The 27,492-nt window shown below is 40.2% G+C and overlaps 1 protein-coding gene across 1 annotated transcript; it reads right to left on the bottom strand.

Annotated features, from left to right (window-relative positions):
* Positions 1–230: 230 nt before the first annotated feature.
* gpat4 (glycerol-3-phosphate acyltransferase 4) lies at positions 231–27,426 on the bottom strand. Its single transcript, XM_083905044.1, has 13 exons — positions 27,323–27,426; positions 24,124–24,775; positions 19,406–19,475; positions 18,986–19,286; positions 15,002–15,076; positions 14,830–14,919; positions 7,847–7,940; positions 7,594–7,709; positions 7,447–7,502; positions 7,247–7,332; positions 4,220–4,348; positions 3,012–3,091; positions 231–1,354 (listed from the first exon to the last, which is right to left on the bottom strand). Exons 2-13 carry the CDS (start codon positions 24,289–24,291, stop codon positions 1,246–1,248), a joined length of 1,374 nt encoding a protein of 457 aa, XP_083761170.1. The 5' UTR covers positions 24,292–24,775; positions 27,323–27,426; the 3' UTR covers positions 231–1,245.
* Between the last annotated feature and the right edge of the window lie 66 nt (positions 27,427–27,492).

The raw sequence follows: 27,492 nt of genomic DNA, 5'->3' as shown, positions 1-27,492 counted from the left end.
CATTTGAGAAACAACATTTCCTGCCATTTTGATGGACCAAAAGATTCATCGATGAAGAAAAAGAATCACGAGTTGCAGCCCTGGTTACAGGTGACGTCTGACATCGACAGCCGCAAAAAACGTCAAAGGTCAAATCGACGAAAAAACCTTTTTCGGCTTTAAAACGAGATTTCAGACTCCTACGAGCGACGTAAAAACCTTTAAGGAAAAAGCAGAGTGAAAAGTCAGAGTCACGTTCTTGAACATTTATTTCGATGAACAGGTTTGACACGATGACCCGATCACAGCAGCAGACCGGAGGGATGAAGAAGACAAACTATCCTCCTCCTCCTCACAGCTGCACTCTGTCCGTCCTTAAAAACCCTCCCTGAAGATGAAGACGAGGAGGAGGAGGAGGAGGAGGCTGCTGCCAAGTGGGGGAAAGATCACGTGTGGAAATAAAAGACAACAGTTCGTGAAAATGATTCTAGCTCGACGATCGCTGCGCGAGCAGGAAGTCGATGGAGAAACGACGTCTGAAATGTTTTGACCAGGAGATAAAAACCGCGATCGTTCTTCTTCCACTACATGGTTTTTCTGTAGCATCTAAAAGAAGTTCTGAATGAAAAGAATCCACTTCATAATGTGACAAGTTTACACATTCTGTGGAAATAAAAGCCCCTTAAAAAAACAGTGAAGTCTTATTAATAATTATAATAATAATGCCAAACACAAACAAAACATTAGAATACAAGTCTTATTTTGTTTTCTCATAAAAATATTTGTAAATGTAACAAAATCTCCAAAACATTGTGGGCATGGAAACCCCAACTTTTTTTTTTTTTTTAAGCTTAAGATAGACTAAAACGTACAAAGAGCTCTGTAAACGTTAAGACAAATTAAAAACATTCAAACTATCAAACAAAGTCGGGGGGAACTCAATGATAGAGAAGAACAAAGAAAGGGTTTCCCAACTGCCGCCGAGGAAGACAATGCTCTTTCTGTGAGCGCCTCGTTCTGATTCCAAACACATGTGCGAGGCTTCGACAGCGTCCAGCTACGCCAACAAAAGAGGCTCCAGCAGCCGGAGACTCGGAGAGACCGGGAGCCGCCATGCTAACGCAACACGCCGCGAGGCCGTGGAGCTGTGGCAGTGACCGAGGAGAGGAAGCCGAATGGAGCAACTGTTGACGTCTGTCCAGGAGAGAGAGTCCACGCTGAAGCCTGAGTCCGTCAGTCAGTCAGTCGTCCTCCGATAAACATCCTTCAGGAGCGACTGCGGTCCTCCTGCGTCCCCACCAACATTTTACTATAGAGCTTCTGCTGCTCCTCCTTAAAGGTGTCCTTTACCTTCGCTCGCTTCAGTCCTCCGTCCCTGCAGAGGAAGAGGAAGAGAGGGACGGTTAGTGATGGAGTCTATGAGGAAGAAGGCTTAAATAATGATTTTAAGTGGATATTTAGGGTGAATTCCAATTCCTTGCTTAATCCTCAATCTCAAAAACGCGCTCCCTCTAGTCCAAGTGCTGTCCCGATTCTCAGAAAAATTAAGTTGAGGGCCAAGTTTAAGGGCTGTATCGCCCTCAATATTGAGATTTTCCGGGACCACCCTTGGGAGCAAGGGCTACCCAGAATGCATTGCGTGTTTTCACATAAGAAAGATGGCGTCTAAAGCAGTGAAGCGAGCGTGCTACATATGAAGTATTTTCTTTGTTAATAAAGATATAAAAATGATGAAAACCATTGTATTATCTTAGTTTAGGCCCATATTATGGATTACTGACGTCATTGTTGCGTAACATTTATTTTTATTTTACGATCTTTTGTCAATAGCCAGCCGGTGCGCACACGCGATCGTGGTTGTGGTATTTGTATGAGTATCATCTTATAACTAACTGACAACCTAATAACTTATATAATCGTGACGTAAATGTGTTCTTCTTTTTTGGAGTTGACAGACTGGATGCAGCTTTGGCGTTATTCTGCCCCCCACAGTCTGAAGACGTATCTGCATTTAAGGGGTGTCCCATTTCTAAGTGACAAAATAACCCTCAACACTTGGTTTTGAGGGTCAGTTAAGATTAAGGGTTGAGCTTGAGGGTTAAGATAGGAATTGGAATTGGCCCTTACACATAAAAGGCCCCGTCCCAATCCCTCCTCTAGGGCTGGGCGATACGGCCTCAAATCAATGTCACGATATATTGAGCAGCTCACTTCGCTAACGATAAATGAACGATAAGTTGCTAAATGACGTCATCGCCTCATTTGCATAAGTGACCATTTGCCTGATGTAAGCATGTGCACCATGGATGTATTATGTGAACTGGATAGAGCTCCGCCCCTTCGCTTCCGGTCATTCCTATGAAGCTGCTCACCCAGCGCATATGCCAAAAAAGTTTTGACTTTCGCGTTGACTTCTGGGTCATTGGGCCCATAGAGCATACGCAGTAGTGTCACTACCATATAAAGATCTATAAAAGCCTGTGTCCATGTCTCGAGGTGTCCTGTGGACACTTTTACAGGCGTCTCTTTTACTATTGCCTACAATGGGAAAATTGCTTTTTGGGCTTTTATGGGGTTTTTTGTTGCAGTACCCACAGTGGCCACCATGTAAAAATTGTCTTCAAGGCAGAGGGGGCGGAGCTCTATCCAGTTCATATTATACATCCATGATCCATGACACCATCATGAAAACACGTCATGCATTTCTCAACATCTATTGTACATGTTTTACTGCAACTTAAATCTTAATTAGAACATTTTGCCATGTTCTCTGTGTGTGTGCATGAGTTTTTTCACACAGACCCAAAAGAACAGTTTGGTGAAGTAATTCATCATTTTTTAATCATTTGACAGCTCTAATTAAAATATCATTAAGTTTCTACACTACTGTCATTTGTGATCGATGACACAGGGAAGAGGACGTGAAGCCTCGATGTCACATATTCTCCTCCTTCAGAAGCTCCGTCGAGTAAAGAATGAAAGACAAATATGATTTTGCAGCGCTGATGTGTGAATAACGAGTGTTTTCTTACCACAGCAGGTCGACCAGTCCTCCCTGTCTGGCGATGGCTGCTTTTACTCGGTTAGCAAACTGCACGGCGTCCTCTCCCTCCTGTGGGTGAAGAGGTCAACACCAGTGAAGACACAAGAAAACTAAAAGAAAGTCTGAAAACATTGGCCGTACGTAGTAAACCAGGGGTTCTCAAAGTGTTGAGGGCCAATTTAGAAACCCAACGTTGGACTGAGGGCCACCAAAGGAAAAAAAAACAGAAATAAATCCCATTTGTTGTCATTTTAATGACCAGATTGCAGTTCTACAGTTTAGCGTTAAGTAATATAAGCATTGATATAATGTCATTTAAGCATTAATATAATAACGCTTCATAATTTACTGGGTAATTACCCAGTATTTTGGCCATTGTTCTTACCTTCTAATTACAGGTTAATACCAAGTAACACATTTCTGTTACCATATATTTACTGGGTAAATAGCTAGTAATTGGGGGCTGTAGCTACCTGCTTATTACCAGCTTATAACCCAATAATACACTAAAATTCACCATATAGAAACCAGGTAAATACCCAGTATTTTTGTTTACACTTATTGGTCTGTATCCAGTAATGTCCAATAAACATTTAACAAGGCCTTAAATGTCTTAAATTCTCCTAAAATCTCATAAAAGGTCTTAAATACAATTTTGAAAGGTCTTAAAAATCTATTAACGTTACTTATATTTAAAATGTGCATAAACTTCAGTCTGGCTTTGAAATGTTTCTATTTTTGAGGATGCGATAACAACAACTACAACACGGAACTAAAGTAGGTCACCTGAGCTGCCCGGGGACAATTTATCCAGCTCCACTAGCTAGTGTGCTGTGCGCGGCGCGGTCTGTTATAGCTTAATATAGCAACGGAGAAAACTTAACGTAAGCGCACAGCTATGCCGAATTGCAAGTTCAACTATTTTTGGCTCCAATTTTCTTGTCTTTTCAATGTCTTTTGCACTTTTTTTGCCAGTATGGATTTGAAATGGGTCTTAAATTGTATTCATTATGGTCTTAAAAAAGTCTTTAAAAGTCTTAAATTTGACTTGTTAAAACCTGCAGAGACCCTGTAGTCGCTCCTGGATTAAAACTATAACCTGTAATTCACTGCGGGCCGCCAGAAATGTTTCTGCGGGCCGCCATTGGCCCCCGGGCCGCACTTTGAGAACCAATGTAGTAAACGGTGTATTCTCACCTCTCTCGACATGGGAGGAAGGTACCACACGCTGCAGACGATGGCCCAGCTGCTCATCATACGTAACAGATAGTTGACCATTCCGAACTTGCTGCTGTTCCAGAAGGCGTCTCCGAATCTGGGATCATACTGCGAGGAATAAAAACACAGCAGAGTGACGATAAAGATGTGTGTGAGTTAACGCTTCAACATTACACTGCTTTGTGTCACAGTTTGGGTTGAATTACGTCTCTTTTTGCCCTATATCAGGTGCACCACATTTTAATTCAAATGTAAATGTTTTGTACTTGATGACGCCTCGAAGGGAAATTCCTCTCTTCTAATTTTTTTTTTTTTTCTTTTAAAGGTGCCATATGTAAGAATGTGGCCAAAAACAGTTACTACATTCAAATTCAAAATTTTAGGTTTTGTTTTTTGACATAACTGGCAACCTGTGGTTGCTCAGCAGCTGAGACTCTACTGACTGCAATGATTGGTAGACGACGGTAGGTGGCGCCACATGACGCCAAAAACATGATTTAAAAACATAAACATGATTTGCAGTCTGCAAAAGATTTTTTATAATGCAAATATTTTGGCTGTACTGTTGTTGGTGAGTTCAGTTTGTTATATGAACATTATCTAAAATCATTAAATAAAACACTTTACGGAAACAGATTTACACGGAATAATTCACATTATAGAAGCTGAGAAATCCTTGTTAAAGGTGCATTATGTAATACATCTACAGCAACTGGCCATAAAATCCTGAATAATGTTCATATAACAAACTGAACTCGCCAACAACAACAGTACAGACAAAATATTTGCATTACAAAAAATCTTTTGCAGACTGCAAATCATGTTTATGTTTTTAAATCATGTTTTTGGCATGTGGCGCCACTACCGCCGTCTACCAATCATTGCAGTCAGTAGAGTCTCAGCTGCCGAGCAACCACGGGTTGCCAGTTACGTCAGAAAACGAAACCTAAAAGAATTTGAATGTAGTAACCGTTTTTGGCCACATTCTTACATATGGTGCCTTTAACTCCTCTACTCCAACGGTGTCAAACCCGAGGCCCGCGGGCCACAACCGGCCAAAATCCAGCATTAGAAATTAGGTCAAATCATTCATAAACTATTTAACACTGTTCTACACTGATGATCTACTGTGAGTGCACCAACTCATGCATTTAAATGTGTGAAATAAACACAACAGAAAACGTCTCAGAGGCTGAATGCTGCCCTCCACAGTTAGAAGTGTGTCATTACAGCTCAAAGTTCTCCTCCTTCAATGCACTTTAAAGTTCTTCAACAGCACTTCTCTCCTACAGGGACGTCTTTAAAAACACAGAGGGGAACCAGTGAAGGTGAGCAGTGTAATTATAGTCATCATCACTCACTCACTCACAAGTAAATGAACGCATGATTGAAGGTGAAAGAGCTGAACTTCCTGTGAGGAGAACAGCTGCAGAGGTAAAGACCACACCTTTAAAGTCAACCACAGTCTGATCAGTGGTTTACAGACGGAGGGAAAAACGCTCCAGGGTTTTAGTTTTTTACCCACAAATATACTTAACCAGTCACACACACACACACACACACCCTTAGACACCTGAGGAGTGTCAGCATTGTTTGTAAGAAGAAGTTGTTTGTAAGTCTGACCCTGAGGGAACAATTAACTTTGCATAACAGCACCATGATTGTCAAGGGAAATGATGAGTGTGGTTAAAAACATCATCGTGGTGTTTGGCTGCAGACAGAACTGAGTCATGAGCAGCAAGAACAGACTTTTAGGTTTGTGCTGAAACTAACTGTCAATGTGCAAATGGAACAAAGAAAAGTAGCATGAAATACTGTGCGTTACTGCTTTAAAACTCTCAGAATACACCTTTAAAGCAGTTGTCTCAAACTCAAATGACCACCAAGTGTCTAGTTTAGTCAGTTGGGGCCTGGTCAAGTGAATAAAAGTCAAATTTTGTGAGAAAAACACATCAAAATAATCATTTTTATCATGATATTTCACATCATTTCAAAATAAAAGTGTTTGTTTTGATATGGAATGTTAATGTTTTCACAACATAAATGCAACATTAATCTATTATTTAGCGGTGGGCACGTTAACGCGTTACCGGTGGTTAACGGCGTCAACGTTAACCCACGTTAACGCACGTTAATGCACGTTAATGCACGACGCCGTTTCCACGACGACTGTACGGAAAAGTTTTACGTGACTCCCGATTGTTAAAATGAGTCTCTAAAGTAACGCTAAACTTTAAAAACAGAGGCACACATACGCTGTACACAGGTACGCTAGTTATTTGTAGTGCTGCTCTTTTCCTTTAAAGGTGAAGTTAGTGGTTTATAGTGACATCTAGAGGAGAGGCTGACATTTACAACAACGAAATGCTCCTCTGCTCACCCCCCCCCCTTCCCTGAGCGCTACGGTGTCCTCAGCCGGTCAAATGTCGTCCTCGTCGTCTTTCTCCGTGGTTGCGGGCGTACGGTCAGGTACTGGTGTTCCTTTATCCGCTGCAAAATACGCGTGCTCCTCCGTTCTAAACGCGCAAAAAGATCCGCTCTCAGCCTCGTCTCTGCGCTCGATTTGTTCTCTCGCATTTGTCCATACAGGCTCCAGTAGAAACATGGCGTCTCGCTGCTAACAGTGGCAATGCAACAGCGGCCCCGCGACCGTGTTATTTTACGTGACTTTTTGAAACACTACGAAAATTAAACAAAAACTATTATACAGCAACTAGACAATGCAGGAGCACATAATATGTATAAAAAACTGGATTTAAATACTACGCAGTGTCCCTTTAATAAACAGACAGCTCCAGTTCCACTGTAGGCACCGATAACGGCGCTAATGCAGCTAATGGAGCTAACTGCTAAACGGTGCCTCGACTCCGGTGTCGCGGCACGTAAACATGACGTCACACGCGTCTTTTTCCAATCAGACGTCATGGAAACGGCGTCATGCGCTAACCTAGTGCCCACCTCTACTATTAATACAAAATAAATTATGATATTAAGTGACTCTCTTACCTTAATGGCCACAGGATAGACTGTGGCACCGATATCAAAACTGCCCTTTTTAAACATCATGACTGACGTGTTGTTGATGCAGGTTCCTGCAAGATTTAAGATGAATTATTATTATTATTATTATAATAATAACAAAATCCTTTAAAAAACTAGAGCATTTTAAAATTATTATTATTATTATTATTATTATCATTACTCACCTTCTGGGAATATTAGAATGGGTAGTTTAGATTTATCTTCCACATGGTCACTCAACCTGGAAAACAAGGATAAAGATCATGATTGAAAATACTTTATTAACTTGATTAAATGATTTTAAATGACTGAGATAGTGGTTGTAATGCTACCTTTTGGCCACTAGATGTCTGTCTTTGACTTCTGAGCGTTCAAACCAAATGTGAGGGCAGGCTTTGACCATGGACTTCTGAATGACTCCCATCAAACCACCGTGGATCTGACCGACCTGGAGCCACACACACACACACACACAAACACACAAACACACACACAAAAACACACAAACACGTCTATTAATAAGAGAGAAGACATTTACACAGGAACAGGAAATAGGAGCAGGGTCAACGTTTCCTGTATCGTTACCATAGCGTAGCAGCCGTCACTGGCCAGGATGATGACATCGATGGGTGAGGTGTGGTTGGCAACGCAAATGCCTCCATTCTTGGGTTTGTTCTCACTACAAAAGAAAGAGAGATGAGTGTTAATAAGAGTGTAGCATCACTCCAGAGTGGTTCTGGTTTTTCCAAGGGTCTTGGTCCACATCTGGATCGCATCACATCAAAACCACAAGTGATTTATTTGTACTAATAAACTCCTAAAACTCAAATGGTCGTAGTTAACCGACATTCACGTGTTCATCTGGGAGCGGAGATGTTAGCAAAAATGTTTCTCTCGTAAAAACCACAAAGAATTCATTTGCAGAATAACAACATGGCTAACGCTGCGATGCTGCCGCTCCCTAAACTAAAATTAAAATCAGACACATATGACAGGAGAGGATGGGGGGATCGGTGGATTCCAAAACCTGGATCAGGACACAGAGATGAGTCATAGGGGATTTTTTGGGGGGTCCCCAGGTAAATTTGTAGAATTATCTCAACATTTTAGTGAAGATTTTTGGCATACGCGTTTGACAAATATAAAGATGCATAAAATAAAGTAATTTACTAAACTGGTCTTTGATTAGTCACTACATTAAAACGTGGGTCATGGTATAAAGAAATGATTGTAGTACGAGTCCAAACACACACAGTTACAGATTAAATATTCTTGTCAAAAAGAACATTACGAAAATAAAATTCGACCATTTATTTTATATAATCCAGGGGTTCTCAAAGTGTTGATACCTGAGGGCCAATTTAGGAACCCAACATTGGACTGAGGGCCGCCAAAGAAAAAACAAAAAAAAACAAAAAAAAAAAACAGAAATAAATCCCATTTGTAATAATTTTAATGACCAGATTTCAATTCTACAGTTTAGCGTTAAGTTATATAAGTGTTAATATAATGTAATTTAAGCGTTAATATAATAACGCTTTATAATTTACTGGGTAATTACTCAGTATTTTGGCCATTGTTCTTACCTTCTAATTACAGGTTAATACCAAGTAACACATTTCTGTTACCATATATTTACTGGGTAAATAGCTAGTAATTGGGGGCTGTAGCTACCTGCTTATTACCAGCTTATAACCCAATAATACACTAAAATTCACCATATAGAAACCAGGTAAATACCCAGTATTTTTGTTTACACTTATTGGTCTGTATCCAGTAATGTCCGATAAACATTTAACAAGCTTAGTAGCTCCTGGATTAAAACTATCAACTGTAATTCATTGCGGGCCGCCAGAAATTATTCTGCGGGCTGCCATTGGCCTGCGGTCCGACTTTGAGAACCAATAATCCATCCAACCACAGAGCATTTAGGCAGAGTTTGTCTTCTAAACCAGTGTTTCCCAAACTTTTATGGACCCAAATTAACATAATAAATAGCTAAAAGAGCAAATCTGTTTCAAAACATTCTCTTTTCTCTCTCTCTCGACATCAAGAGCTAAAACAATGTGGAGCTTAACAATACACTGTAGGTTCGCCCCGAATCCACTTCCACTTTCCAGGTCTTCCTGAGAAAAACAAAGCGACTCTTGCGTCCGAGTTAAAGGTTTGAACCCTAGAGTCCTCATTCCAGAGATTGAGTTACAATCTCAAATAGAGACTCAGAGGAAATCTTCATGAGTCACTCGTGTATTATTAGCACCAGACTGGAATTGACCGAGTCGTTACAACAACAACAACAACAACAACAACAACAACAACAACAACAACAACAACAGGCGTTCATCATATCACACACGCTGTGAACTACAATACACGACCAGGATCCTGGTCTTAGATGCGCTCTGTGTCGGTGCGTTTTTCACTTTAAGATTTAAAAAAACTTCATACACATCGACTTCCTCCTCCACTTCCTGTGTGCCATCGTTCCTCACGGAGAAAAACATCTGAATCAGTAAGAGTGGATCACACGAACCATGACGTGTACATTAAAACATCGCGGTGCTACAGACACTGGACGAACAGCCGTCACCGGGCTCGAGGACGAGCGCTCACACGTGTGTGGTTATGTAATCTCACATTCAGAGAGAGGCCCCCTATATCCAGACTCTAACTCTGCACCCCAGAGGATTCACTTATATAAGCCAAAAATGTTCTGGTCTCCTCTTACCAAGCGCCTCCAAACATTTGTTAACAGGCGTCAAAACCAAGATCTTTATCCTCAAAGATTCTAAACCAGGGCTATTCAACTAAAATGTCCAGAGGGACAGCTTTTCTGAAGGCTGTCCAGCCAGTGGGCCGGTCAACCCCTGTACTACTATAGGGTTATGTATTTATATACATATATGTATACATATATACGTATATACGTATATATATATACATATATACATATATGTATACATATATACGTATATACGTATATATATATATATATATACGTATATAAGTATATATATATATATATATATATATATATATATATATATACATATACGTATATATATACATATACGTATATATATATATATATATATATATATACATATACGTATATATATATATATATATATATATATATATACGTATATGTGTATATATATATATATACGTTTATGTGTATATATATATATATATATATATATATATATATATATATATACGTATATGTGTATATATATATATATATACGTATATGTGTATATATATATATATATATATACGTATATGTGTATATATATATTTATACGTATATGTGTATATATATATGTATATGTGTATATATATATATATACGTATATGTGTATATATATATACGTATATGTGTATATATATATATATATATACGTATATGTGTATATATATATATATATATGTACACATATATATATATATATATACACACAAATATACATACACATACACACATATACATACATGTATATATATATACACATATACATACACATATATATACACATACACATACACATATATATACACATACACATATATATACACATACACATATATATATATATATATATACACACACACACACATACATATACACACACACACACACATATATATACACACACACATACATATACACACACACACACACATATACACACACACACACATACATATACACACACATACATATACACACACACACACACACACACACATATATATACACACACACACACACATACATATACACACACATACATATACACACACACACACACATATATACACACACACACACACACACACACATATACACACACACACACACACACACATATATATATATATACATACATATATACATATATACACATACATATATATGTTAGGTATGTACTGCTACATGCAACACTAAACAGATACAAATAGATAGAAAATGTTAGAAATTAGCTAACTATTAATTAGCACTTATTTATTTTATTACGGCTGCCAGTTTTGTGCAAAAAAGGTAAAAGTAACAAAACCACCAACATTCAGGTACAATACAATTTGCGTATAGTGCAAAAAGGTGCCAGTTACAGTACCACCAACATTTGGGTAGAACAGTCACAATTGGCTCTTACAAAATTAGAGGTAACAATATAAACAACATTAAGGTGCAATGGCTAGAGTTGGCTCATAGTGCAAAATATTCTGGTACATACACAGACTGCCTACAATTACAGCTGTACTAGTATTTGCCAAAAAGGGACGCAAAGTGTTAGAAAGTGCCAGAAATGGGCCAAGTCACCAATTTCTTAGGGGCTTTTTAATATTACATTCACTATTTATGGGTTAATGGGCTGGGGGTTTATTAAAAAACAAACTTTAAAACCTTTAAAGCTTGACTTCTGATCGGCACAATGTGTTTCTTTTCAAAACCGCTTAGTTTTATGATCACAATGGAGTAAAATCACCTAACTTTTTCAGGTTATGCACAAGTTTCACAGTCAAATTTAGCTTAAATAAACATGTTACGCCCATTTCCCCCAAATATAAACGTTACCCAATCTTGCGATACACTGTGCTCTGATTTCATGACAACAGCAGAGCAGACATACGGAATCCATTTTGAGAAATTGATTTGTGAGAGTCTTCACACCTCTATTTGTTACCTCACTCTTTTGCCAAAACAACAAAACCAGCTCATGCTGCCAAAGAGTCATTGGAGTCGGGGCTGAACGACGCGAGGGAAAACAATTGCACTCGTTTGTGCCAGAGATTTAGGATGGGATTTGATTTGTGATGTCATTTTGAAGCCAAGGTTCATAAGTCACTGCGATTTAGATTTAAGAACCGATGCATGGATGACTTATCTATATTCTAGCGTGAGGATGAGAAGGGTTAGAGTTGAAGATAATAACAAATATCAAGCTCCTGTAAAGCTCTTCCAATGCTCCACATGTGTGCGATCGGTTCTTGTAAAAAGAAAGAAACAGGGATGCAGTGACTATGAAGTAACCTCAGCTGGAGCGATTGTGCTAACCTTTCCTGTGAAGTAGAGCTAACGCTAACTTTCGCAATCGATTAATCTGTCAATTATTTTCTCGATGAATCGTTTGGTCCATAAAATGTCAGAAAATGTTAAAAAACTTTGATCGGTGTTTGTCAAAACTGGAAATGTCGATGTTCTCGATTGTCTTCGTTTTGTGCACAAACCAAAATGGTTCCGTTTTAATGATTTCTTTGTTATGAGGAGCAAAGAAACAAAGAAAAATATTCACATTCACAGAAGCTAAAACAATCAGAAATCTTGTCTTAATCATGAAAAGTCTTAAATATTCACATTTAGAAGATAAAATAAGCAGAAATCGTGTTCTTCAAACCGATTATCAAAATAGTTGACGAGTAATTTAGCACAGCGATACTGTGAAGGAGCGACAAACGCCATTAGTAATCTGTCGGACAAACTTTGTGATGTGTAAATAAACTCTGCAGGTTTCAACAAGTCAAATTTAAGACTTTTTAAGACTTTTTTAAGACCATAATGAATACAATTTAAGACCCATTTCACATCCACACTGGCAAAAAAGTACAAAAGACATGAAGGGAAATTGGAGTCACAAATTGTTGAACTTGCACTTACCCATATGCAAGAATTGGGCTTAGCTGTTAGCGGCTAAGTTTTCTCTGCTGCTATGCTAAGCTGCAACACACCGCGGCGCACGCACAGCACACTAGCGAGTTATGCTCCATAAATTCTCACCGGGAAGCACCGGTGGCCTACTTTAGTTCCGTTTTGTAGTTATGTTATCGCATCCTCAAAAAGCGATGTTTTAAATAAAAGTAACGTTTTTAAGAAATTTTTAAGACCTTTCCAAATTGTATTTAAGACCTTTTATGATTTTAGGAGAATTTTAGACATTTTAAGGCCCTAAATTGAAATTATTGGATTTAAGACTTTTTAAGACCCCGCGGATACCCTGAAATAAAGCTGTCAGAGTAAGAAGTAGGAAACACCACAAAGACGCTTGAAATAAAAAAAGAGGAAGACTATCTTCTTCTTCCTCTATGAACATGCATGATTTTAAGATATCTGTCCAACCACACATGTATAATCAGCCAATCACACAGCGACAATTCAGTGCGTTAAGGCGTGTAGACCTGCTGAAATTCAAACGGAGCATGAGAATGAGGAAGAAGGGTGATGCAAGCGTCAACAATGATGGTTGTCGCCACACTGCCCCATCCAAGTACCTCAGAAAGCACTAATCTACTGGGATTACGACACACATGACGGCCAGAAAGAGAGGAAAAGGCTTGTTGATGTCGGCGAAGAACGACCAAACCAAAACGGCACTCTATAGTCGAGGAGCCGTTTTCTAGCGGTCTTTGCTGGGAGCCGCAAGGTGCAGTGAACAGCAGGAAACGGCACGCAAACGTCAGCGCAAATCCCCTCTCGCCCCGAAAACATCAACGGTATTGGAGCATTTCGCTCTGGAGCCATCGAGTAACCGTGCGATTTATTGTGCGATCATACTGTACGTGTTATCATTAACCGTTTAGATGACAACACAACAGCAAATATAGTTTCTCTACTTAAAGGGACACTGTAGTATTTATGGCTTTATATAACCCAAAATCCACTTTTGTATACATATTATGTGCTCCTGCATTGTCTAGTCGCTGTATAATAGTTTTTGTATAATTTTTGTAGTGTTTTAAAAAGTCGCGGGCAGAAAGACACAGACACTGACACAGAGAAAGACGACGAGGACAACATTTGACCGGCTGAGGACACCGTAGCGCTCAGGGAAGGGAGGGGGTGAGCAGAGGAGCAGTTCTTTGTTGTAAATTTCAGCCTCTCCTCTAGATGGCACTATAAACTACTTACTTCACCTTTAATGGACATGTTGGTTTTTCATCTCAGGACACACATGAGATCATAGTAACGCACAGTAACAGCAGCCTCGCACCGACATTCTCTTTGTATTGTGAAATATTTGCAGGCTTAATTTGCATAATCCCTATGTAAAGGTGTTTTAATATGATTACATTATCTGTTGTTAGAGCACAGGTGTGTCAGACAGGGCAGTGCAGACCGAGCCTTAGAAAACTATGCATACTATGCTGATGAATTCTAATTACACGTGTGGTTTTCAGAGAGCCACTTGTTGCCCTGTGTTTATTGTCTTACAGAGAGTAAATAAAGTGCTTTTACAGAACCAGTCTGTCTGCTGTGTGCTGTTTTTATAAAGGTCTCCAGGTTAGTCATCCTGTTCCTGTACAACCTTTTTTTTCATGTTCTTAGAACCTCTTTTCTGTAAACATGACGAGAGGTGGTTATGTGGTTAGGACATCATTGTTTCCCCACTGTTGTATACATGAAAACATAAAAGGAGTTTTTTTTTATTTTTCACTGGTTCTATGTGGATAAAAAGCCAACATCATACAAAACCACATTTCCCATAATTCCTTTCATCCTCACACACTCGCAGCTATGAATATTTTCAGAGACTTCCTGCTTCACAAGAACAGATGAAGGTGTTTACCTGTCGTGGTAGGTTATGATGGCCGTCAGCGCTCTGACACATATTCTGTAGCACATCAAATGGACTTTCTGACTCAGAAAGTTTTTTATCCTGCAACAAAGAGCAACAAAGTTACTTCGCGTAAAGGCAAGAACGGAACATTTAAAAGCGAGCGCGTTCATGCGAGTCGTACCTTCCGTTGGGCAGCAGCCCAATAACCGAGGTGAGGAAGACGAGGAGGCCGACTCCGGTGAAGGCAAGAGTTACTCTGGTGAAGAGACACAAGGGACATGTCATTGTTGCACAGACTATCTTCAAATTGTACTCATTTCTCTTCTCAGTTTCCTCCAGGAAGCTTTCACTGAGAAGACTAACCTTTCTGTTCACATGCAAAAGGTCAAGAGTGATGTTATCCAGCTCTACGCTGCTAATAATTCTAAGCGTCACACTCTGCTGTGTCACTGAGAATAATCGTGGACTCCAGAAGCTGCAGGAGGACAGTGCACACTGGAGGCTGACATAATCTGGATTAAGCAATCATTCAGGTGTGGAGAGCGAGAGAGAGAGAGGGGCGATGATTAAATTGGACAAGGATTAGAAAGACATTGTAGAGGTGAAGCCTGAGCTAAACTGACACTGGACTAGATGAGAGAATCTATTAGACGGATGGCGACTAGAATGGGGTCTGTCTGTGCGGCAGTGGCCTGATTCCTCTCCCCACTGACAGCTGGAAGTGAGCCAAGCACTGAGCTTAGCACTGAGTCACAGAAGCTTGTGTTCGTCAAAGCCGAGGGATCTCCGCCTAGACTAAACGTATGCAGACGGTGAGGCTTTCCACTCCGTGACGACGTTTCAGAACATCTACACAACATACTCGGGTTTTAACTTTAAAATGATGACCGCACCAAAGTAAGACCTAGGGCCGATTCCAATTCCTATCTTAACCCTCAAGCTCAACCCTTAATCTTAACTGGTCCTCAAAACCAAGTGTTGAGGGTTATTTTGTCACTTAGAAATGGGACACCCCTTAAATGCAGATACGTCTTCAGACTGTAGGGGGCAGAATAACGCCAATGCTGTGTCCAGTCTGTCAACTCCAAAAAAGAAGAAGAAGAAGAACACATATACGTCAGGATTATTTATTACGATCCGTTTGTCAGTCAAGTTATTAGGTTGTCAGTTAGTTATAAGATGATATACAAATATTCAGCTGACAGTTACCACACACCAAATAAAAAAATAAATAAAATAAATAAATAAAATAAAAATAAATGTAAAAAAAAATAAAAAATAAATGTAACGCAACAATGACGTCAGTAATCCATAATATGGGCCTAAACTAAGATGATACAATGGTTTTCATCATTTTTATATCTTTTATATAAGAAAATACTTCATTTGTAGCGTGCTCGTTTCGCTGCTTTCGGCGCCATCTTTGTTATATGAAAACACGCAATGCATTGGGTATCCCTTGCTCCCATGGGTGGTCTCGGAAAATCTCAATATTGAGGGCGATACAGCCCTTAAACTTGGCCCTCAGCTTAATTTTTCTGAGAATCGAGACAGCACTTGGACTAGAGGGAGAGCATTTTTGAGATTGAGGGTTAAGCAAAGGAATTGGAATTCACCCCTAGCCTGGATAACACTAGAGAGACATATATGGCACATCATCTTGATGACGTATGCAGAAAAACATCAGAGCAAAAGCCGAATCAAAAAAAAGCCGGGTGCTCTTTGGTGGCCGTCGCCATGCTGGAGGAATATAAAAGCTGCTAGCTGACATCGCTTCTCTATTATCATTGCGTTAAGTTTAGTGTGACAGGGCTAAAAAATTGCTACTCTTAAGGAGATTCTGGAGTTCTGAAAACAAGCTGAAACAACTTAATGGAAAAGGAGGATCAGTCACTTCACCGGACAATGAGCTGAAGCTCTCCAATCGAGCTGCTTCCTGACTTCATCAAACTACATCTCTTGACGTTGTTTTGATCTCTACTAACTTTTAAAATGATGACTGCACCAAAGTAAGAATGTGAGAGACCTAGCCTGGATAACACTAGAGAGACATATATGACATATCTTCTGGACGACGTATGCAGAAACACGTCAAAAATGGAAGCAACAGCCAAATTGAAAAAGACCGCTCTTTGGTGGCCGCCGCCATGTTGGACAAATATAAAAGCTGCTAGCTTACATCGATTGCGTTAAATTTAGTGCTACAAGGCTAAAAAAAAAAAAGGTTTAGGATTACTACTCTTTTAGGAGATTCTGAAGTTCTGAAAAAAAGCTGAAATAACTTGAGGGAAAAGGAGGATCAGTCACTTGACCGGGGAACGAGCTGAAGCTCTCCCAACTACATCTCTTGACATTGTTTTGATTGAGACAGGCGTCAAGTAGAAGAACTTGCATACATGTGTATGTGATGTGGGCCAATCAGAGGTTTGTTCATTGGGTAACACGACCCCTCCCCTGCTTGGTTTACGCAAACATTGGCAAGAGGATATAGCGGTATTACGCAACACTGTGATATTTTTACTGAAAACGTTACCATAACAGGAGAATTTCATGGCGTCCCATGCCTCGTTGTTACCCGGACACTCAGATACAGGAGTCCAGAATGTGTTTTATTTTACTTCTTTTGGACTTAAACTTAAGCGTCTCTCTTCTCCCCTCCTACTAACTCCCTCGCTAGCTTGTTTATGAGAATATCAACAGCTGCTGCATTAGCCGGAGAACAGGTTTGTGATTGTAAATGTGTAAATGTGACCTGCAACACCTGCAGCTTCTCACACACACAGATATATGACTGATAAAGAACTGCCGAGCCTCTTTAACCCCCCCGCCACGCACAGTTGACGCCTATTCATAATTCATCTGTGATATTCAGCAGTCAAATAATAATAGTAATCATCTGCCTCAGGTTTGACAACGAGGATCACAACAAAGCCATTATCATCGACCTCTGGCTGGTTATATTCCCACTGACCACATAAGTGCTGAATATACCCGCTCTTCCATCTTCATGTTTTACTGTTCGTTTTTAAACAGATTATGGGAGACTGGTGTGTGATAATCCGTTTACATGTGGTGCACAGGATCCTCTTTTGCTTTATGCGTTTCCTGTATTGACGTTTCTATTTTTTTATGACAGTATTATCATTATTATTGATCTCGTCTCATCGGAGTTGCTATTTTTAAACGTGATGTGGTTTGTTAGACTGGAGCCTCTCCAGGTGTGTCACAGTGTGTTCAGTCTTTACAGTTACTTTCCTAACATCAGTACGTCTACAGCCACAAAAGTGCAAAATGAACAGCAAAAGTTGTTTTAAAGAATGTACAGCGTGGTCCACTAGAGGGCGCTGGCCTGAGATATTTGGCCATTGGCAGCATTTTTGTTTGGGTGGGCAGAACGTATGCTTCGGGATGCACCGAACCGCACTTTCTTCATTTCCGATCCCTGAATTAGGATATCTGCCGATACGGATGCTCCGTTTGCTTTAATATTATTATCATCATCATCATTGTTGATTTTATATAAGGCTTTAATAAACTCCTTTATACAGGCAAGTATGATATGTGCTAGTTTATAGCGACTACAGACCCCTGGCAGCCAAAACCCGGAATATTCCGGCTAACGTAAACCCCGGCTTGGAGTACTTTTTCTCCTCAGCGAGCAGGCGTTTTAAAAAGATGACGGCTGGGATTACGTCGGCTGCAGGAGGTTGCGGAGCTGATTTTCTTAACTCCTGGTCAATAATGCTCGCCTACTAGCTGGCTGTAAACTGTGGAATGGATTTCCTGAACGGGAGGCGTGCAGGAAGTCCATTCCACTTTTTGCAGCCAGCTAGCAGAGCAGTCTGGGACTCACTTGTGAAGACATTTCAAACGGGACAGACGGATCGGATTGGAAATCCCTACAGTTGGATTGGAAATTTCCGATCCGTGAATTACGACTGTATCGGAACCCATTACCGATACTGGATTGGCCCCATCCCTAGCTTGCTATCACTCTACCTCATTATCAGTCTCTAAAATCTCTGCTAATTGCCTAAGCTTCCTGTTTCCAGCGTCCATTAATGATCCCATGACATGTATTTACACAGTTTACGTCTAAAAGACTCGTCTGAATGCAAACAGTTTTGAACTGAAATGAAAATAATAAAGGGTAATGTCTGGTTACCTGAGAGGCAGCAGGATGCCGTATCGGATGAGCAGGCCCAGCCCCCACAGCACCGTCAGCCTCATGCTGATGTATTGGAAGTTGTAGTTGCTTCGCGTCAGCAGGTTCCAGGACTCCAGCTCCTCGGCGGAGAAGCGCTTGGTCACCTCGTCGTCCATGATGCTCTCCACCCCTCGCCGGGCAAAGTAGAAGATGTCGGACATCTCGAACTCAGAGGCCGAGTCCAGGTCCCTGTTGCTGCCGCTCCGCCGGATCTCCTTGATCTCCTCCTCCAAGGAGGTGGGCTCCCTGGCGATGATTGCTGCGGCACGGCAGAAAGAAAGACGAGACGTTAGCAACGGCTTTATGGCGGACTTGGTCTCCAACTCCAGAAGATGGCAATGGTGCGACATCATGGACGCAAGCTGATCACCGTCTTACCATTTGAGTAGGGTTTGTACAGTTGGTGATTCTTTTCTTTGGCTCCTCTCTCTATCCTTAGTGTGGCCCACTACAGACAAAAAGAACAAAAAAGGGGCGTAAGAACCCAAAAAACCCCACATAGTCCAGGCACCATTTACCAGCTAGCTCCGTTAGCTGCGTTAGCTCCTTTTATCGCCGTTAGCGCGCCTACAGTGGAACTGGAGCGGTCTGTTTATGAAAGGAAAAGAGCAGCGCTAACAAATAACTAGCGTACCTGTGTACTGCGTATGGGTGCGTCTGTTTTTTTAAAGTTTAGCGTTACTTTAGAGACTCATTTTAACAATCGGGGAGTCACATAAACATGACGTCAATTGTGTCTTTTTCCAGTCAGTCGTCATGGAAACGTTTGACAGCACTATAGTTTACATTAAAGTAGAGCTGCAACTAAGGATTATTGTCGTAATCGATTAATCTGTCGATTATTTTCTCGATTAATCGATGAATCGCTTGATCCATAAAATGTCAGAAAATGTTTAAAAACGTTGATCAGTGTTTGTCAAAGCTGGAAATTATGATGTTCTCTAAAATCTTGTTTTGTCCACCAACCAAAATGATTCAGTTTTAATGATTTCTTTGTTTATGTGGAGCAAAGAAACCAAGAAAATATTCACATTTAAGAAGCTCAAACAAATAGAAATCTTGTTTTAATCATGAAAATCGCTTAAGAGCGATTATCGATTATCAAAACAGTTGGCGATTAATTTAGTAATCCATTAATAATCGATTAATCGTTTCAGCTCTAGTTGAGTTATTAGTGCTGTGCAATAGGTTAACAGGCGTTAGCGCATGACACGTTTCCATGACGACTGACCGTGACGTCATGTTTACGTGCAGCGACACCGGAGTCCAGGCACCGTTTACCAGCTAGCTCCGTTAGCTCCTTTTAGCGGCGTTAGCACGCCTACAGTGGAACTGGATCGGTCTGTGCACTGCGTATGTGTGCGACTGTTTTTAAAGTTTAGCGTTACTTTACAGACTCGTACAGACTACTTAAACGCAGTTGACGCGTTAACCTTTGACAGCACTATAGTTTATTTTAAAGTAAGACATTTCCATCTTAGACTCCTGTTTGAGGCTGAACCGGAGCTCATAAAACATTAGCGTAGCAAACAGACGACACTATTAACGACTACATTCGAGGAAACGCACTCTAGACTCTCACAGTCTGACCTCACCCTGTAACCGATTACAGGCCAGAACCTCATCTGTGACCACAGAAGCATCTTCATGTTTTATTCTACGGTATGTGTGTGACAAACATATCCTCTGTTTTTAAAACTCCGCGTGGCGGCCTGTGCCAGACGTTTTCCCCAAACGTCTCGTCTGAGAAGCAGGAAAAGGACACGGTGTTCTTCTGGCTGCGAGCGACGCCTGAAAGTTCAGAACATTTCATAACACGCGTGTCGGGCTTCACTTAACAACTCACAGTCTGTCTGCGTCAATCAGCGACTGCTGCGTGAAAACTGGACGACGTCTGCGTGTTTAAAAGCTGACAAACATGAGCTTTAAAGTGTTTGCTCGGCTGAAAACCGTTGGAAAGACGCCAGAGGCACTTTGAGGAAGAGTATTCTAAGAATGTGGGAGATACGGTGGTTTGTGCCAGGAACTCGTGGCTACAGTTCCACTCCTAAAACACCTTATGTAATCTGTTTACACTTCTCTTTACTCACTTGTAACCTGTTGCTCCCTCACATGAGCATACTCATGCTTTTTTAAATTCATTATGTCTGGGTTTTCAATTCAGTTTTGTCCACATTTACAGTCCATAGGTACAGTTTAACGTATTTTATTCCAGCTTAAAATAATAATATGATCTATTTATGCGATAGGAAAAAAACTATGAAAACTCTGTTACGACCAAGAAAAGCTTCAAACCTTTTTATTCTGATGCATTTCAGTCAGATAAAAGGAATTTCCCTGTCTTGAGCTGCATCGTACGTATGAAAAGTGCTATAAAATGATTTTAATAGGATTATTATACTGTGAGGAGGTCCAAACAATTACATTAACTCTCAACTAGGGCTGCAACTAAGATTATTTTCGTAATCGATGAATCCGTCGATTATTTTCTTGGGAAATGTCCGAAAATGTAAAAAAAAAAACGTTGATTGGTGTGTTTTTGTTGGTGAAATTGAGACATTCTTGAATGTCTTGTTTTGTCCACAAACCAAAATGATTCAGTTTTAATGAATTCTTTGTTACATGGAGCAAAGAAACAAAGAAGATTATCACATTTAAGAAGATAAAACAATCAGAAATCTTGTTTTAATCATGAACAAAAGCTTGGTCCATAAAACGTTGATGAAATATGAATCGGTGTTGGTGGTGTAGTCAAACATCTCGTTTTTTAAAATGATTTCTATATGATAAGGAAGGAGCAAAGAAACCAGAAAATACTCACTTTATTCACTCTGAAAAACCAAAAAAGCTTGTTTTAATTATTTAAAGGGCACTTGAGTCATTTGGTAATCAGTTAATAATTGATTAACTGTGGAAGCCCTACTCCGTTCTGACGCTCTAATGTGGGTTCCTGCTCATAACGAGTACCTTGGAACACTTGATGGTACAAGATGGTGGATATGTTAATGAACACGGCGAATAAGACAACAGTCAGGGTTTTCTTCTCTACGGTGATGGCATTCAAGTAATTTCCCGCCACTTATCATTAACCCCACTGTGTTTTTCTTTAAATGTTGCCGTGATAGTGAATTTCTATGACTGCGTTGCGGTGTTAAAATGCAGCTCCAGCTTTAAAGGTGCCATATGTAAGAATGTGGCCAAAAACAGTTACTACATTCAAATTCAAAATACCGAGGTCTTTTAGGTTTTCGTTTTCTGACGTAACTGGCAACCCGTGGTTGCTCGGCAGCTGAGACTCTACTGACTGCAATGATTGGTAGACGGCGGTAGGTGGCACCACATGAAGCCAAAACATGATTTACAAACATAAACGTGATTTACAGTCTGCAAAATATATTTTTGTACTGTTGTTGTTGGTGAGTTCAGTTTGTTATATGAACATTATTCCTGAGTCTCTGTGACATATTAGGAGGATTTTATGGCCAGTTGCTTTAGATTTATTACATAATGCACCTTTAAGTCATGATTCTTTGGTTCTGGGAGGCTGCAGAGCTGCAGGAGTTTGCCCCTGTGAGGGATTACAGGTGAGGGAATGGGGGAGAAAATGTTAAATCACGCCCGTGACAGACGTTTAACTGTATTTATTCAACAAGCTCGAAAAATAACCTGAGCTTCGTACAGACTGAACTAAAAACGTGTCCTTTGACCTTCTCTCCAAGTCTGGTCTCCCACTCGTCCATTTATTTCTGGCAGAGGATCCTCTGTCTGAGGTGTGTGTTGGACAGTGAAGCTACACCAGCAGAAGAAGAAGAAGAAACTGGAGCTTCAACCGTGAGGAGGCTTTAACTATTATTACACATGGAAAGTGACGGCGGATATATCTCCTCCAGATAACCGGCAGAGTCTGTGTGTAACTGTTCTCTCAGGTTAAATAACTCAGGAATAACGTCTCCATGTCTGCTCACAGTGTTGATAAAAGTTGTTGAAGCTCAAAGAAAAGCCTGCACCGACTTCCTCCCTTCATCAAAACTATATTGTGTAAATAAAAGTGAAGTGAAATAGCTGCTTTACAAACACACAAAAACACCACAGGTGGCTTTTTACAACCTGGACCAACAGCTTAAACAAACAGGATGTTAAACAGAGCGGACGGTTAAATTAGAGCCCATTTTTGCGCCTCAGAACCGGATTAAACGCAGGTTTTTGAGCAGGTAGGAAGTGTTTAATCAGTAAAACGACTCCGCTTCAGGTCTGAGCTGCGCTGTTGTAACGACTCGGGTGACATCGCAGGCAAATACAAGACGAAACAATCATTTTGCCCCTAAAAGGAGCCTTAGAACACCCTTTTTCAACTTCTATAAGGTGAATATTTTCCAGTTTCGTTGCTCCATAAATCATTAAAACAGACAAAGAGAGACATTTTACGGCTCAAACCGTTCATCGAGAAAATACTCGTCAGGTTAATCGATTACGAAATAATTGTTAGTTGTGCACCCTAAGAGAGCTTCAGTAAGGAGAGATTTCTATCGACTTGTTTACAGCAACTAGGAGGTTTTTGAGCATAAAAACAAGTTAATGTATGCAAGTAGACCTCCATAACTAACATACATGTGCAACAGGATCACTCTATGTGAGCTTTGAATCAATTTTACTGGTGAAACACCACAGGTCAGATGAACAATGGGAATGGCTTTTTTAAGCAGATTTGTGTAAATCCACTAGTTTTAGCGTTAAAGACGCTTAATTATCAGCGACTTTATGTTGTGTTTGTCTTAGTGAAGTGCAAAGTTCTTACCTCAAATATCTCTAAAGGTGCCATATGTAAAAATTACTACATTCAAATTCAAAATACCGAGGTCTTTTTAGGTTTCGTTTTCTGACGTAACCGGCAACCCGTGGTTGCTTGCTAGCTGAGACTCTACTTTATATGAACATTATTCCTGAGTCTCTGTGACATATTAGGAGGATTTTATGGCCAGTCGCTTTAGATTTATTACATAATGCACCTTTAACAAGGAATTCTCAGACTTTATCAGCTTCTATAATGTGAATTATTCCATGTAAATCTGTTTTCAGTACAGTGCAAAAGCTCTTACCTCAAAGATCTTTAGCAAGGATTTCATGTAGAGGCGTCGGATGCCGAAGGACACCCCGAAGATGGCAGGCACGATGATGAAGACCAGCAGCAGGGTGAACCACACGGTGAAGGAGATACCCAGCAGGATACACACCAAGTTGTCAAAGGGGTTGAAGAAAAGCTCCATCTTGAAGTCAGGAGGGCGACGAAAATCGATGAAAAAGGTTGAAATGACGGAGCAGATGAGGCTCAGCGCTCCACCTCCTGGCTTTAAGTGGACCTTTGGTCAGAAGGTCTTCATGAAGAAAAGTGAAGGACAGAGCTTCTCTTCATGCTGAGCAGATGATCCACACAAATATAAGTGTCTGTCTTCATGTTGCCCTCTTGGGCAACGTTGATAAATGTCATTATTTTCCTGGTGAGACAGTCACCGACTCTCAGCTGAATTCAATTCCAGGAAACAGGAAGAGTGAAACAGCTGCGATGACGCCCCGTCGGGCCTCCGTCGGTCCCCGCTTCAGACTATGTTTGCTTTCGGAGCGAAAAAACCTCCCCGCTGGTGACACACAAGTCAACAATGGAACACAAACCAAGCAGATGGTTCCTCTCTCTGTGTGTGTGTGTGTGTCTGCTGGAGATCCAGTGGTTCTGCAGCTCTGTGTCACACGGACCTGGAAACATGAAAGTCAAGAGTCAGGATGATCCATGGTGGAGCACGTCATGTAATTCAATAAGAATAATAATAATAATAATATATCATCCGGCCTGAGGCTCGTCTCTGCTGGTTCATTTAATCAAAAGACAAATGAAGATCATTAGCGTCCAACATGATGTTGAACAAAACTCTGTCTGTGCGACAACCATAAGATCAACACTAAGGCTGGGCTATATGGCCTCAAATCAATATCGCGATATGGCCTCAAATCAATATCGCAATATATTGAGCAACTCACCTCGATAACGATAAATGAACGATAACTTCGAAGTTACTAAATGACGATATCGCCTAATTTGCATAATTTACCATTTGCCTGATTTAAGTGCCCGGGTGTCTTAAAGGGACATGAACATACAGGTAGTCTGCCAACTTTTATTTTTATTTTTTTTTAAATTATCGAATGTATCGATAACGGCAAAAATGACGTCAATTATCGTCGTAAATTTAGATAACGATAAATTTTAGATATATCGCCCAGCAGAACATATCTGACACGAAGAAACAAGAATTCGAAAAAGGAAAACACAGCAAATCAGAGATGGGGAAAAAAAAGAATATAAAAAAAGGCAATATCGATATTTGTTGTGATAAATGTGTCAGATATTGAGAGATTACACTTTTGAACACAGCAATTAATAATGGTTTAAAACAACAACAATAAATCCTAAAAACCTGAGAAAAAACATTTAATTTTAACAATTCCTACTATTGAACAGTAGAGGATTAGGGCCAGATGCTACTAGCATCATAAAATCAGCATTCTGAGATTTTACGCCAGTGTGAGGGGTTTTATTTTCTCAGAATTCTGGATTATTAATACGTTTTTTGGGCCATTTGTGAATTTTCTTTTTGAAAACAAGCAAACAAAAAATATTATGAGATTTAAATCAGAATTTTGACTTTATGCTGACCTGGGAGAACTATTCTGATATTTAAAAAAATATGGCCCTAACACTCTCACATACAAAATAACCAAGATTCAGTAAAAACCCATTTCTTATAGTGTGTGATTACAGATGAGGATTAAGACCTATTATGAAAAACAAGAGTTTTCTAAGTCAGATTAACCTTAAATTTAGAGGTCATTTCATATGTAATGAGGAACTATTGTCGATACATAACTATGTTATTATAGAAGAGGATTAGGGCCACGTGGGGATATTTGTTAGAAAACAAAAGGAGTTTTAACAGTCAGAATAAAGCAATAATAGGAAATCTGACTCTTTTGTATGGTTGTTTTTTTTGTAATCAGATGTGGTTCTAATAAATTAAGTCAGAATATGCATAAGTGGCACTAATGTCCTTCTGTAATATTGTAAGTGGGGTAAATGATGTGTATTTTAATGACATTATCCCCAGTCCTATTGTGTAAATGTAAATGTACAAAAACAGTTACTACATTCAAATCAAATCAAAATACCGAGGTCTTCTAGGTTTCGTTTTCTGACGTAACTGGCAACCCGTGGTTGCTCGGCAGCTGAGACTCTACTGACTGCAATGATTGGTAGACGGCAATAGGTGGCGCCACATGGCAATACATGATTTCAAAACATAAACATGATTTGCAGTCTGAAAAATATTTTGTCTGTACTGTTGTTGGTGAGTTCAGTTTGTCATATGAACATTATTCCTGTGTCTCTGTGACATATTAGGAGGATTTTATGGCAAGATTTATTACATAATGCACCTTTAAATAAATAAAGAGGAAACAAATAAGAGTAATTAAAAACAGTAAAACAATAAAATGGCTCAAAATAAAAGAAGATAGAATAAGATAAAAGATAAAAAATATATATTTTTTAAAGTGTCACCATACTACTCGGTATTAAAAGCCATCCTAAATAAACAGGTTTTTCGCCTTGATTTGAAGATAGCTTTGATTATAAAGATAGTTATAAAGGGGTGGGGGTTGTGCATCTGTACTAGGTTAAGTTTAAGTTAAGTTCAGTTAATCCTCTGGTTGTTTAGCAAACACACACTCATCATTCACATGCTAACACGACTGTTATCAGCAGCCACAGAGATAACGATGGACGCAGCGGAGGCCCTCCTCATCCCGCCCGGCTGGTGCAGCAGCAGGGACGGGGCTAACATCCCGGACACACACCGCCACAGTCACTCACACACACACACACACACACACATACTCATTATTATTAGCTACCCTCCACAGTTCTCCACGGCTCTCCGTGGCCATTCCTCCACACAAACCCACGACGAAACCCACGCCGAACACAAAGTCACACAAACAGCCGAGCATCTGAGCTGGAACTGGGCGGCGACACCGGGGCTGCTGACGCGACACGGACCAAATAAAGAAGTGTCTTTATGCTGAGGTTAGCATGTAGCCGCGGAGCTAACGCTGCCAGCTGTATGTGTATATACGTGTGTGTGTGTGTACGCGGGTTAGCTAAGTGCGGAGCAAACCTTCTCATACGCAGACTCGTGTAAGCATCTAAGGAGTTAAATAATACAAATAAAAACATAAAAGAGGACAAACCTTGAGTGACGCTGTGTCCAGTGCCGGTACATGTCCTCATTAGTCCATCACTTGTCTTTGTCTTACGGTCTGACTGGAGCTAAACTCCGCCCGGCGGACACCATGAGTACACGCTGCTGCCTACGTTATCTAATCCACAAGAGCGGCCTCCTCCTCCCGCAGGCGGACAA

The sequence above is a fragment of the Microchirus variegatus genome, assembly GCF_963457635.1.
Source record: "Microchirus variegatus genome assembly, chromosome: 18".
Taxonomy (NCBI): domain Eukaryota; kingdom Metazoa; phylum Chordata; class Actinopteri; order Pleuronectiformes; family Soleidae; genus Microchirus; species Microchirus variegatus.
Note: the sequence above shows the minus strand (reverse complement) of the source record. Positions and strands in the feature narration are given on the sequence as shown.